The sequence below is a fragment of the Nesoenas mayeri genome (assembly GCF_963082525.1).
Source record: "Nesoenas mayeri genome assembly, chromosome: 35".
NCBI classification, from domain to species: Eukaryota; Metazoa; Chordata; class Aves; order Columbiformes; family Columbidae; genus Nesoenas; species Nesoenas mayeri.
The window spans coordinates 376,501-389,470 of NC_137576.1; the positions used below are offsets into that span (position 1 = coordinate 376,501).

General features: G+C 64.3%; 1 protein-coding gene across 1 annotated transcript in view; it reads left to right on the forward strand.

Moving 5' to 3' along the window:
- The window catches only part of ERCC2 (ERCC excision repair 2, TFIIH core complex helicase subunit), a gene marked incomplete at its 5' end in the record, with an annotated part of 13,902 nt that extends 1,156 nt beyond the window's left edge, over positions 1 to 12,746 (forward strand). Inside the window, 19 exons of the mRNA XM_080361631.1 lie at positions 715 to 828; positions 912 to 1,028; positions 1,858 to 1,974; positions 2,057 to 2,180; positions 2,267 to 2,363; positions 3,134 to 3,267; positions 3,673 to 3,841; positions 4,787 to 4,905; positions 5,004 to 5,073; positions 5,875 to 5,944; positions 6,907 to 7,008; positions 7,089 to 7,152; positions 8,223 to 8,344; positions 8,438 to 8,530; positions 9,505 to 9,577; positions 10,357 to 10,427; positions 11,296 to 11,439; positions 12,246 to 12,389; positions 12,476 to 12,746. Of these exons, the coding sequence (XP_080217757.1) occupies positions 715 to 828; positions 912 to 1,028; positions 1,858 to 1,974; positions 2,057 to 2,180; positions 2,267 to 2,363; positions 3,134 to 3,267; positions 3,673 to 3,841; positions 4,787 to 4,905; positions 5,004 to 5,073; positions 5,875 to 5,944; positions 6,907 to 7,008; positions 7,089 to 7,152; positions 8,223 to 8,344; positions 8,438 to 8,530; positions 9,505 to 9,577; positions 10,357 to 10,427; positions 11,296 to 11,439; positions 12,246 to 12,389; positions 12,476 to 12,568 (2,037 nt within the window). The 3' untranslated portion in view covers positions 12,569 to 12,746. The remainder of the gene's footprint in view (positions 1 to 714; positions 829 to 911; positions 1,029 to 1,857; positions 1,975 to 2,056; positions 2,181 to 2,266; positions 2,364 to 3,133; positions 3,268 to 3,672; positions 3,842 to 4,786; positions 4,906 to 5,003; positions 5,074 to 5,874; positions 5,945 to 6,906; positions 7,009 to 7,088; positions 7,153 to 8,222; positions 8,345 to 8,437; positions 8,531 to 9,504; positions 9,578 to 10,356; positions 10,428 to 11,295; positions 11,440 to 12,245; positions 12,390 to 12,475) is intronic.
- Positions 12,747 to 12,970: the final 224 nt, after the last annotated feature.

The window sequence follows — 12,970 nt, forward strand, 5'->3', positions numbered from 1 at the left end:
AAGCTAAGCAGGGTCGGCCCCGGTCAGTGCTTGGATGGGAGACCATGGAGGCCGATGGTACCCGGGGGGGATTAGAAGGGGGTCGTCAGTAGACCCAGAGGGGTTCTCCTGCCCCTCTATTCCACCTTTGAATAAAGGGTTTAGTTTGGATAATATCAGTATATACTTGGGGATCATATATATATATGTATATATTATATACAGCTATAGCGCCCTGAGAGTGCCCAATCTGGGAAGCTAAGCAGGGTCAGGCCCGGTCAGTGCTTGGATGGGAGACCGTGGAGGCCAATGGTACCCGGGGGGGATTAGAAGGGGGTGGTCAATAGGTCCAGAGAGGTTCTCCTCTTGAAAAAAGGCTTAGTTCAGTTACTATCAGGATATACTTGGGGAACATATATATAATACATATAATATATACAGCCATAGCACCCTTAGAACGCCCAATCCGGGAAGCTAAGCAGGGTCGGGCCCGGTCAGTGTTTGGATGGGAGACCTTATATGTACATACACAGCCATAGCACCCTGAGAATGGCTGATCTGGGAAGCTAAGCAGGGTCGGGCCCGGTCAGTGCTTGGATGGGAGACCAGCTGGGCACACCAAGTGCTGCAGTCAGGAAGGGTCCAGAATAGATGATCGATCTTTCGGGGTCCATTCCGTGACCGTTCCATGATTGTTCCGTGACGGTTCCGTGCCCGTCCCGTGATCCGCCACAGGTGGTCGAGGAGCTGCGGAAGCTGCTGGATTTCTACGAGCGGGAGCTGGGGGAGAAGGTGCCGTTCCTGGGGCTGGCGCTGAGCTCCCGCAAGAACCTCTGCATCCACCCCGAGGTGAGGGGGACGGGACCCTCCGGGGGGACCCGAGGGACCTGGGGTGACGTGGGGGTGACGTGGGGGTGCCGGTGGGTGCGCAGGTGTCGGCGCTGCGCTTCGGGAAGGAGGTGGACAGCCGCTGCCTGAGCCTCACGGCCTCGTACGTGCGGGCGCAGCGGCAGCGCGACGGCTCCGTCCCCGCCTGCCGCTTCTTCGAGGTGAGGGACCCCCACCCATGGATCCCCCCAACCCATTGATCCCCCCGACCCATGGATCCCCCCGACCCATGGATCCCCCCAACCCATGGATCCCCCTGACCCATTGATCCCCCTGACCCATCGATCCCCCAACCCATTCATCCCCTGACCCATTGATCTCCTTGACCCCTCGATCCCCTGCAACCCATTGATCCCCCTCCATCCCCCCAACCCATTGATCCCCCTGACTCATTGATCCCCCTGACCCATGGATCCCCCCAACCCCTCGATCCCCCAACCCATTCATCTCCCTGACCCATTGATCTCCTTGACCCCTGGATCTCCCCCAACTCATTGATCCCCCTTGATCCCCCCAACCCATTGATCCCCCTGACCCATCGATCCCCCAACCCATTCATCCCCCTGACCCCTCGATCCCCCCAACCCATTGATACCCCCAACCCATTGATCCCCCCGACCCCTCGATCCCCCCAACCCCTCGATCCCCCCAACCCCTCGATCCCCCGACCCCTTGATCCCCCCGACCCCTTGATCCCCCGACCCATTGATCCCCTCGACCCCTCGATCCCCCCAACCCATTGATCCCCCGACCCCTCGATCCCCCCAGCCCATGAATCCCCCTGACCCAAGGATCCCCCAGCACCCAAGGGTGCCCCCAATCCCCCCTATGTGTCCCCCCCCAACACCCCAGGGTCCCCCCCCAGCACCCCAGTGTCCCCCCCAGCATCCCAGTGTCTCCCCAATTCCCCCCCACCTCCCCCCCCAGCACCCCAGGGTGCCCCCCAGCACCCTTGGGTGCCCCCACCCCCCCAATACCCCCCCCCCCCAGGATTTCGACACCCACGGGCGCGACGTCCCGCTCCCCTACGGCGTCTACAACCTGGACGACCTCAAGGCCCACGGCCGCCAGAAGGGCTGGTGCCCCTATTTCCTCGCCCGCTACTCGGTACGGGGGGGGCACGCGGGGGTGTCCCCGTCCCCAAACGTCCCCAGACACCCCTAATTCTCTATATGTCCCCCCCATAAAGATCCTCCACGCCAACGTGGTGGTTTACAGCTACCACTACCTGTTGGACCCCAAGATCGCCGAGCTGGTGTCCCGCGAGCTGGCCAGGAAATCGGTGGTTGTTTTCGACGAGGCGCACAACATCGGTGAGGCCGCCGGCGCGGGGACGGCGCGGGGACGCCGGCGGGGTGACGGCGGGGTGACCGCCGCGCCCCTTTGTCACCCGCCGCAGACAACGTCTGCATCGACTCCATGGGGGTGACCATCACTCGGCGCACGCTCGACCGCTGCCAGGCCAACGTCAACGCGCTGCAGGCCGCCATCCAGAAGTGAGGGCGTGGGTGTCCCCCGGTGTCACCTGGTTGTCCCTTGGTGTCACCTGGTTGTCCCCTGTTGTCACCCAGTTATCCCCTGTTGTCACCCCGTTGTCCCCTGTTGTCACCCAGTTGGCCCCCGGTGTCACCCAGTGTCCCTGGTTGTCACCCAGTGTCACCCGGTTGTCCCCTGTTGTCACCCAGTTATCCCCTGTTGTCACCCAGTTGTCACCCGTTGTCACCCCGTTATCCCCTGTTGTCACCCAGTTGTCACCCGGTGTCACCCGATTGTCCCTTCTTGTCACCCTGTTGTCCCCTGTTGTCACCCCATTGTCCCCTGGTGTCAACCAGTTGTCCCCCAGTGTCACCCAGTGTCACCCGGTTGTCCCCTGTTGTCACCCGGTTATCCCCTGTTGTCACCCAGTTGTCACCCCGTTGTCCCCTGTTGTCACCCTGAGTCCCTGGTTGTCACCTGGTTGTCACCTGTTGTCCCTGGTTGTCAGCTGGTGTCACCCGGTGTCCCCCATTCTTGTCCCCTGTTGTCACCTGGTGTCCCCGGTTGTTGTCACCCAGTTATCCCCTGGTGTCACGCCGTTGTCCCCTGGTGTCAACCAGTTGTCACCCGGTGTCACTCGGTTGTCCCTTCTTGTCACCCTGTTGTCCCCTGTTGTCCCCTGTTGTCACCCAGTTATCCCCTGGTGTCCCCCGTTGTCACCCTGTTGTCCCCGTTGTCCCCCGCTGTCCCCCATTGTTGTCCCCCGTTGTCACCCCGTTGTCACCCGCAGGGTGAAGGACACGGACGCGCGGCGCCTGGCGGACGAGTACCGGCGCCTGCTGGAGGGGCTGCGCCAGGCGGGCGCCGCGCGCGACACCGACCTCTACCTGGCCAACCCCGTCCTGCCCGACCAGATCCTGCGAGGTGGGGGCGCGGGGGACCCCGAACCCCCTTTTCTCTGCTGGGCGGGGGGCGGAGGTCTCTGTTCCTCTGGGGACCCCCCAAAATGCTTTGGGGGGGGGTCCCCAGCTCCACACCAGCCCCTGGTGCTCACGGAGCTGCTTTGGGTTTGGGGGTGTCTGGGGAGGCTTGGGGGGGTCTGTGTGGTTCAGGGGTGTCTATGGGGTTTTGGGGTGTCCCCGCTGACCCCCCCATGTGTTTCCCCCAACCCCAAGTGGTTCCCAGCAGCATGAACACTTTGGGGGTCCCTGAGCCCCCTGTGGGTTTGGGGGTGTCCAGGGAGATTTGGGGGTGTCTCTGGGGTTTTGGGGTGTCTCTGGGGTTTTGGGGTGTCCCCGCTGACCCCCCCATGTGTTTCCCCCCGCCCAGAGGCGGTTCCGGGCAGCATCCGCACGGCCGAGCACTTTGTGGGGTTCCTGCGGCGCCTGGTCTCGTACCTGCGGGCGCGGGTGCGGGGGCCGCGGGGGGTGCGCGAGAGCCCCCCCGCCTTCCTCAAGGACCTGCACGAGCGCGTCTGCATTGAGCGCAAGCCCCTGCGGTGGGTGAGCCCCCCCGGGAAAGTGGGACCCCCCCATGTGTCATGGGACCCCCCCCTGGGGACATGGGACCCCCTCATGTGACATGGGACCCACCCCATGTGACATGGGACCCCCCTGGGGACATGGAATCCCCCCATGTGACATAGGACCCCCCCCGGGAAACTGGGAACCCCCCATGTGACATGGGACCCCCCCCATGTGACATGGGATCCCACCTGCAGACGTGGGATCAACCCCCGGGGACATGGGACCCCCCCATGTGACATGGGACCCCCCCCCGGGAAACTGGGGCCCCCCCATGTGATATGGGAACCCCCCCTGGGGACGTGGGATCCCCCCATGTGACATGGGACCCTCCCTGGGACATGGGCCCCCCCCCTGCAGACGTGGGATCCCCCCCCGGGGACATGGGACCCCCCCATGTGACATGGGACCCCCCCCTGCAGACATGGGATCCCCCCATGTGACATGGGACCCACCCCAGGGACATGGGACCCCCCTGGGGACGTGGGATCCCCCCATGTGACATGGGACCCCCCCTGGGGACATGGGACACCCCTGGGGACCTGGGACCCCCCCATGTGACCTGAGACCCCCCCGTGACCCCCCCAGGCTCACAAGTGTCCCCTCCAGGTGACATGTCCCCCCCTTGTCCCCCTGTCCCCCCCTGTCCCCCAGGTAACGTGTCCCCCCATGTCCCCCTGTCCCCCCCAGGTGACGTGTCCCCCCTATCCCCCTGTCCACCCAGGTGATGTGTCCCCCCGCCAGGTGACGTGTCCCCCCCCATGTCCCCCTGTCCCCCCAGGTGACGTGTCCTTCCCTGTCCCCCCAGGTGACGTGTCCCCCCATGTCCCCCTGTCCCCCCATGTCCCCCTGTCCCCCCCAGGTGACAAATGCCCCCCCAGTGTCACACGTGCCCCCCAGTGTCACACGTGCCCCCGCAGGTTCTGCTCGGAGCGGCTGCAGTCGCTGCTGCGCACGCTGGAGGTGACGGACGTGGCCGATTTCTCCCCCATCACCCTCGTCGCCAACTTCGCCACCCTCGTCAGCACCTACGCCAAGGGTGGGGGCCCCCCCGACCCCCCCCCACACCCATGGGTGCCCCCCATCACCCATGGGTGCCCCCCCAAAAATCTTCATCCCCCCTCTTTATCCCCCCAGGTTTCACCATCATCATCGAGCCCTTTGACGAGCGCACCCCCACCATCGCCAACCCCGTGCTGCACTTCAGGTGGGGACAGGGGGACAGTGCCCCCCCCAGGGGGACAAGTGACACCTCAGGGGGACAAGTGACACCCCAGGGTCCCGTATCCCCCCCCCGGGACTCTGTGTCACCTTCCCTGGGTGACGCTTGCCCCTATTGGCGATGCCACCGCCGCCTTGGGCTTCTGTGTCACAAGTGTTCCCCCAGGGTGACAAGTGGGGGACATGGGGGTCATGGGGGGACATGGGGGGGCACAGGGGACATGGGGGGCACAGGGGACATGAGGGGACACAGGACAGAGGGGTCACAGGGGATATGGGGACACAGGGGACATGGGGGGGACATAGGACAGGGGGACATGGGGGGTCACAGGCGACATGGGGGGACATGGGATGAGGGGACACAGGGGACATGGGGGGACACAGAACAGGGGGACACAGGGGACATGGGGGGACACAGGGGACATGGGGGGACATGGGATAGGGGGACACAGGGGACGTGGGACACAAAACGGGGACACAGGGGACATGGGGGACACAGGACAGGGGGGTCATGGGGGACACAGGGGATATGGGGGGACAAAGGGGACATGGGGGTACAAAGGACAAGGGGTCACAGGTGACATGGGAGATACAGAGGATATGGGGGGACACAGGGGACATGGGGGGTCACAGGTGACATGGGGGGTCACAGGGGACACAAGGGGGGCAGTGTCACCCCAGGGCAGGTGGCCCAGAGTCCTGTGGGGACACTGTGGGGACACTGTGGGGACACTGTGGGGACACGGGGGGCGGCGGTGTCACCGGAGGGCGCGTGTCCCCCCCCCAGCTGCATGGACGCCTCCATCGCCATCAAACCCGTGTTCGAGCGCTTCCAGTCCGTCATCATCACCTCGGGGGTGAGTCCCTGTGTCCCCCATGTCCCCCGTGTCCCCCCCGTGTCCCCCCCGTGTCCCCCCCGTGTCCCCCCGTGTCCCCCTGTGTCCCCCAATGTCCCCTGTGTTGCCCACTGTGCCCCACCGTGTCCCCTGTGCCCCCCCATGTCCCCCGTGTCCCCCTGTCCTGTGATCCCCTGTGTTCCCCCCATGTCCCCCTGTGTCCCCTGTGTCCCACCATGTCCCCTGTGTCCCCCCCGTGTTCCCCCGTGTCCCCTGTGTCCCCCTGTCCTGTGTCCCTTCTGTCCTGTGATCCCCTGTGTCCCCCCATGTCCCCTGTGCCCCCCCATGTCTCCTGTGTCCCCCCTGCATCCCCCTGTCCTGTGTCCCCTCCGTCCCATGTCCCCTGTGTCCCCCCGTCTCATGTCCCCTGTGTCCCCCATGTCCCCTGTGTCCCCCCTGTCCTGTGTCCCCTCCGTCCCATGTCCCCTGTGCCCCCCATGTCCTGTGTCCCCCTGTCTTGTGTCCCCCTATGTCCCCCCAGGTCCCCTGTGACCCCTTGTGTCCCCCGTGTCCCCGTGTCCCCCCTGTCTTGTGTCCCCCCATGTCCCCTGTGACCCCTTGTGTCCCCCATGTCCCCCCATGTCCCCTGTGTCCCCCCTGTCTTGTGTCCCTCCCATATCCCCTGTGCCCCCCATGTCCTGTGTCCCCCTGTCTTGTGTCCCCCCATGTCCCCTGTGACCCCTTGTGTCCCCCATGTCCCCCTGTGTCCCCCTTGTCTTGTGTCCCCCCATGTCCCCTATGTCCCCCCATTCCATGTCCCCCCATATCCCCTGTGTCCCCCCTGTCCTGTGTCCCCCCATCTTGTGTCCCCCCATCTTGTGTTCCCCCATGTCCCCTGTGTCCCCCCATGTTCCCCCGTCCCCTGTGCCCCCCAGGCCCCATGGGGGTGACCCCATCCCCTTTGTCCCCGTGTCCCCCCCCAGACTCTGTCCCCGCTGGACATTTACCCCAAAATCCTGGATTTCCGCCCCGTTACCATGGCGACGTTCACCATGACGCTGGCCCGGACCTGCCTGTGCCCCATGGTGAGCGGGGGGGGGCGGATTGGGGGGGGGACGGACTGGGGGGGGTGGGGACACCGGTGTCACCCCCGTGTCCCCAACAGGTTGTGGGACGCGGCAACGACCAGGTGGCCATGAGCTCCAAGTTCGAGACACGCGAGGACATCGGTGGGGACATGGGGTGACAGGGACGGGGTTATGGGGACATTGGGGTGACAGGGACAGGGTGACAGTGACAGGGTGACAGTGACGGGGTTATGGGGACATGGGGGTGACATGGACGGGGTGACAGTGACGGGGTTATGGGGACAGGGTTATGGGGACGGGGGGTGACAGGGACAGGGTGACAGTGACAGGGTGACAGTGATGGGGTTATGGGGACATGGGGGTGACATGGACAGGGTGACAGTGACGGGGTTATGGGGACAGAGGGGTGACATGGACAGGGTGACAGGGACGGGGTGACAGGGACAGGGTTATGGGGACAGGGGGGTGACAGGGATGGGGTGACAGTGACGAGGTTATGGGGACATTGGGGTGACAGGGACAGGGTGACAGGAATGGGGTGACAGGGATGGGGTTATGGGGACAGGGGGGTGACATGGACAGGGTGACAGTGACGGGGTTATGGGGACAGGAGGGTGACATGGACAGGGTGACAGGGACGGGGTGACAGGGACAGGGTTATGGGGACATTGGGGTGACAGGGACAGGGTGACAGGGACGGAGTTATGGGGACATTGGGGTGACAGGGACAGGGTGACAGTGACGGGGTTATGGGGACAGGGGGGTGACAGGGACAGGGTGACAGTGATGGGGTGACAGGGATGGGGTTATGGGGACAGGGGTTGACAGGGACAGGGTGACAGGAACAGGGTTATGGGGACAGGGGGGTGACAGGGATGGGGTGACAGTGATGGGGTTATGGGGTTGGAGGTGACAGGGTTATGGGGACAGGGGGGTGACAGGGACAAGGTGACAGGGCCAGGGTTATGGGGACAGGGGGGTGACAGGAATGGGGTTATGGGGCTGGGGGGTACAAGGGGTGACAGGGACAGGGTGACAAGGTGACAGGGCCAGGGTTATGGGGCCAGAACCGGGAGGGGACACCAATGTGCCAGCCCATGGGGTGACGGGGCCACTGGTGCTCCTGCGGTGACTCTGGGGACCCTTGGGGACCCGGTGACACCCCCTGGTGACACGGTGACACCCCATGGTGACACTGTCCCCCCCCCAAGCCATCATCCGCAACTACGGGAACCTGTTGCTGGAGCTCTCGGCCATTGTCCCCGACGGGCTGGTGGCCTTTTTCACCAGCTACCAGTACATGGAGAACATCGTGGCCTCCTGGTACGAGCAGGTACGTCCCCCGGTGTCCCCAAGTGTCACCCGCTGTCACCCAGTGTCACCCAGTGTCACCCAGTGTCCCCAAACTCTGTCTGTTTGTCCCCAGGGCATCCTGGAGAACATCCAGCGCAACAAACTCATCTTCATCGAGACGCAGGACGGCGCCGAGACCAGCGTGGCCCTGGAGAAGTACCAGGAGGTGGGGGGCACCCCCTTTTGGGGACCCCGGGGGAACCCCAATAGCACCCATGGGTACCCCCAAACCGGCCCCCGCGCACCCTAAGGGTCCCAGGGGCACCCAAAAGTCTTTCTTTGTAGCCCAAAAGCACCGGGCGGGCACCCGCTCGCATGCCAAGAGTCCCCGTGTGTGCCCCAAGGGCACCCCAAAAGCCATGGGGCACCCCAAAAAGACTAAGGGGCACCCAGGGGCACCCCAAAACCTACCTGGGTGCCATTAGGGTGCCCAGGGGCACCCCAAGGACACCCCAAAGACTCCAAGGGTCCCAGGGGCACCCAACAATCACAAGGGCAACCACATGCATCCCAAGGGCACCCAGGGGACCCCAAAACCAATGGGGCACCCCAAAAAGCCTAAGGGCCACCCATGGGCACCCCAAAACCTACCTGGGCACCCTAATGGCACCCAGGGGCACCCCAAGGACACCCCAAAGACCCCAAGGGTCCCAGGGGCACCCAACAATCACAAGGGCACCCATGTGCATCCCAAGGGCACCCCAGCACCCCTCTGCGCACCCCAAGGGCACCCAGGGGACCCCCAAAACCCCCTCTGTACACCCTAATGGCACCCATGGGCACCCCAGAAACCCCAAGGGTCCCAGGGGCACCCAACAATCACAAGGGCAACCATGTGCATCCCAAGGGCACCCCAACACCCCTCTGCGCACCCCAAGGGCACCCAGGGGACCCCAAAACCCCAAGAGCACCCTGATAGCACCCATGGGCACCCCAAAACCTACCTGGGCACCCCAAGGGTCCCATGAGCAGTGGGCACCTCGACCCCACCCAGACACCCATGAATGCCCTAAGAACACCCCATGGGCACCCCAAAACCCCCTCTGCACACCCCAAGGGCACCCAGGGGACCCCAGAACCCAGGGGGCACCCCAGAAGGGCTCCGTGCACCCCGAAACGAAGCGCGTTGTCCCCCCGCAGGCCTGCGAGAACGGCCGGGGCGCCATCCTGCTCTCGGTGGCCCGCGGCAAAGTGTCCGAGGGCATCGATTTCGGTGAGGGACGCCACGGCAGCTGCCCCAGGGACCCCCGTGTCCCCCCATGTCCCCCCGTGTCCCCCCATGTCCCCCTGTGTCCCCCATGTACCCCTGTATCCCCACTATGTCCCTCCATATCCCCCTTGTCCCCCTTGTTCCCTTTGTCCCGTGTCCCCCATGTCCCCCTTCTCCTCTATGTCCCCTTTGTCCCCGTGTCCCCCATGTCCCCTTTGTCCCCCCATGTAACCCGTGTCCCCCCATATCCATGTCCCTCCATGTCCCCCTTGTGTCCCCTGTATCCCCCTCATGTCCCCTGTGTCCCCCATGTAACCCGTGTCCCCTGTGTCCCCCTTGGCCCCCCATGTAACCCGTGTCCCCCATATCCCCCCGTGTTCCCCCTGTCCCCTCCATGTCCCCCGTGTCCCCTGTGTCCCCTTTGTCCCCCCGACTCCCCTTTGTCCCCCATGTCCCCCCGTGTCCCCTGTGTCCCCATGTAACCCATGTCCCCCCATATCCCCCATGTCCCCCCGTGTCCCTCCATGTCCCCCATGTCACCCTGTGTCCCCCTTGTCCCCTCCATGTCCCCCTTGTCCCCTCCATGTCCCCCGTGTCCCCTGTGTCCACCATATAACCCATGTCCCCCTGTGTCCCTCCATGTCTCCCATGTCCCCTTTGTCCCTTGTGTCCCCATGTCCCCCCGTGTCCCCTGTGTCCCCATGTAACCCATGTCCTCCCATGTCCCCTTTGTCCCCTTTGTCCCCCATGTCCCCATGTAACCGGTGTCCCCGTGTCCCCAGTTCATCACTACGGCAGAGCTGTCGTCATGTTCGGGGTCCCCTACGTCTACACCCAGAGCCGCATCCTCAAGGTGAGTGGGGACACTTGGGGACACCACCATGTCCCCATTGCATCCCCATGTCCCCACCGTGTCCCCATGTCCCCATTGCATCCCTGTCCCCCATGGGGTGTCCCTGCCCCTCCTGCAGTGCCACCTGCGGTGTCCCCAACCTGTCCCTATACCCCACGGGCTGTCCCCACCATGTCCCCATGTCCCCACATTGTCCCCACATCCCCATGTCCCCATGTTGTCCCCATGTCCCCACACTGTCCCCATGTCCCCACGCTGTCCCCATGTCCCATGTCCCCACGTCCCCACATTGTCCCCACGTCCCCACATTGTCCCCACGTCCCCACATTGTCCCCATGTCCCCATACTGTCCACATGTCCCCACCCTGTCCCCATGTCCCTATATTGTCCCCGTGTCCCCACGCTGTCCCCGTGTCCCCACATTGTCCCCATGTCCCCACGCTGTCCCCATGTCCCCACCCTGTCCCTGTGTCCCCATGTCCCCACGTCCCCACGCTGTCCCCATGTCCCCATGTTGTCCCCATGTCCCCACACTGTCCCCGTGTCCCCACGCTGTCCCCGTGTCCCCACGTTGTCCCCATGTCCCCACGTCCCCACATTGTCCCCATGTCCCCACATTGTCCCCATGTCCCCTCAGTGTCCCCATGTCCCCATGTCCCCACCCTGTCCCCACATTGTCCCCATGTCCCCATGTCCCCACTCTGTCCCCATGTCCCCACCCTGTCCCCATGTCCCCACATTGTCCCCATGTCCCCATGTTGTCCCCGTGTCCCCATGTCCCTGTGTCCCCACATTGTCCCCATGTCCCCACATTGTCCCCATGTCCCCACGTTGTCCCCATGTCCCCACGCTGTCCCCGTGTCCCCAGGCCCGTCTGGAGTACTTGCGGGACCAGTTCCAGTTGCGGGAGAACGACTTCCTGACGTTCGACGCCATGCGCCACGCGGCCCAGTGCGTGGGCCGGGCCCTGCGCGGCAAGAGCGACTACGGCCTCATGGTGTTCGCTGACAAGGTGGGACCCCAAAAATCGGGGGTACCCCCCCGGGTTCCCCCTGGGTCCCCCGGGTCCCCCCCGGGTCCTGGTGTCACCCAGAGGTTCATGGAGCTCTGGGTTGGGGACATCAATGGGGACACAGGGACAAGAGCGACTACGGCCTCATGGTGTTCGCTGACAAGGTGGGACCCCAAAAATCGGGGGGTACCCCCCCTGGTCCCCCCCGGGTCCCCCCCGGGTCCCCCCCGGGTCCTGGTGTCACCTAGAGGTTCATGGGGCTCTGGGTTGGGGACACATGGGGACATTGGTGGGGGCATCAATGGGGATGGGGACACAGGGACACAGGGACAAGGACACAGGGCTGTGGGCTTTGCCAATAAGAGGGGGGTCCCCAAAATTCTTGGGGACCTCCCTGGGTCCCCCCCTGGGTCCCCATGTCCCCCCCACCCTTTGTGCCCCCAACGTTTTCCATGGGAGGACAAGCAGGTGATGCTGCCGCTTTGGGGCCAATTCCACCTCTTTGGGGCCAATTCCACCCCATTGGGGCCAATTGTGCCACTATGGGGGGGACCATGGGACCCTCTAACCCCCCCAAACCCCTCTAACCCCCCTAAACCCCTTTAGCCCCCCCCATTTTCCCCCCCCAATATGTGTCCCCCCAACGTTTTCCATGGGAGGACAAGCAGGTGATGCTGCTGCTTTGGGGCCAATTCCACCCCATTGGGGCCAATTCCACCCCATTGGGGCCAATTGTGCCATGATGGGGGGGTACCATAGGACCCCCCCAACCCCTCTAACCCCCCCATTTCGTGCCCCCCCCCCAGCGTTTCGCCCGCGCGGACAAACGGGGGAAACTCCCGCGCTGGATCCAGGAGCATCTGAGCGACTCCAACCTCAACCTGACGGTGGACGAGGCCGTTCAAGTGGCCAAATTCTTCCTCCGCCAAATGGCTCAGCCCTTCCAACAGGTAACGGGGACCCCCCCGCCCCCCCCAGGCACCCCCATATCGCTCTATGGGGGTTACACCCCTCGCTGACCCCCACCAAACCGCAGGAGGACCAGTTGGGGCTGTCGCTGCTGAGCCTGGAGCAGCTGCAGTCGCAGGAGGTTTTGCAGCGGATCGAGGGGATCGCGCAGCAGCTTTGACCCCCCCCCACATTCCCTGACCCCCCCCAGGGGATGGGGGGACCCCCCCGCACCCCAAAAAGTCCCCAGGTCCCCCCATTTTTGCTCAAAGTGCCGCAAAATGGGGGCAAAAGGGACCCCAGACCCCCCCAATCTGCGCTCAAGTGGGACCCGGATCCAAGCGCTGGGGGAACTGGACCCCCCCATATTCCTTTTGGGGGGGTCCTAGAGCCCCCAAAGTGCGTCATGGGGCACCCTGGACCCCCCCATGTTCTTGGGGGGTTGAGCTGGAGCCCCCCCATTCAAATCAGCCCCCCCCACAATTCCCCTTTGTTTTATAGCCCCCCCCATAATAAAATATGAGCCCACTCAGTTCACCCCCTTGTTCTGTGTTGCGCCCCCCCCACCTTATTCACCATATGG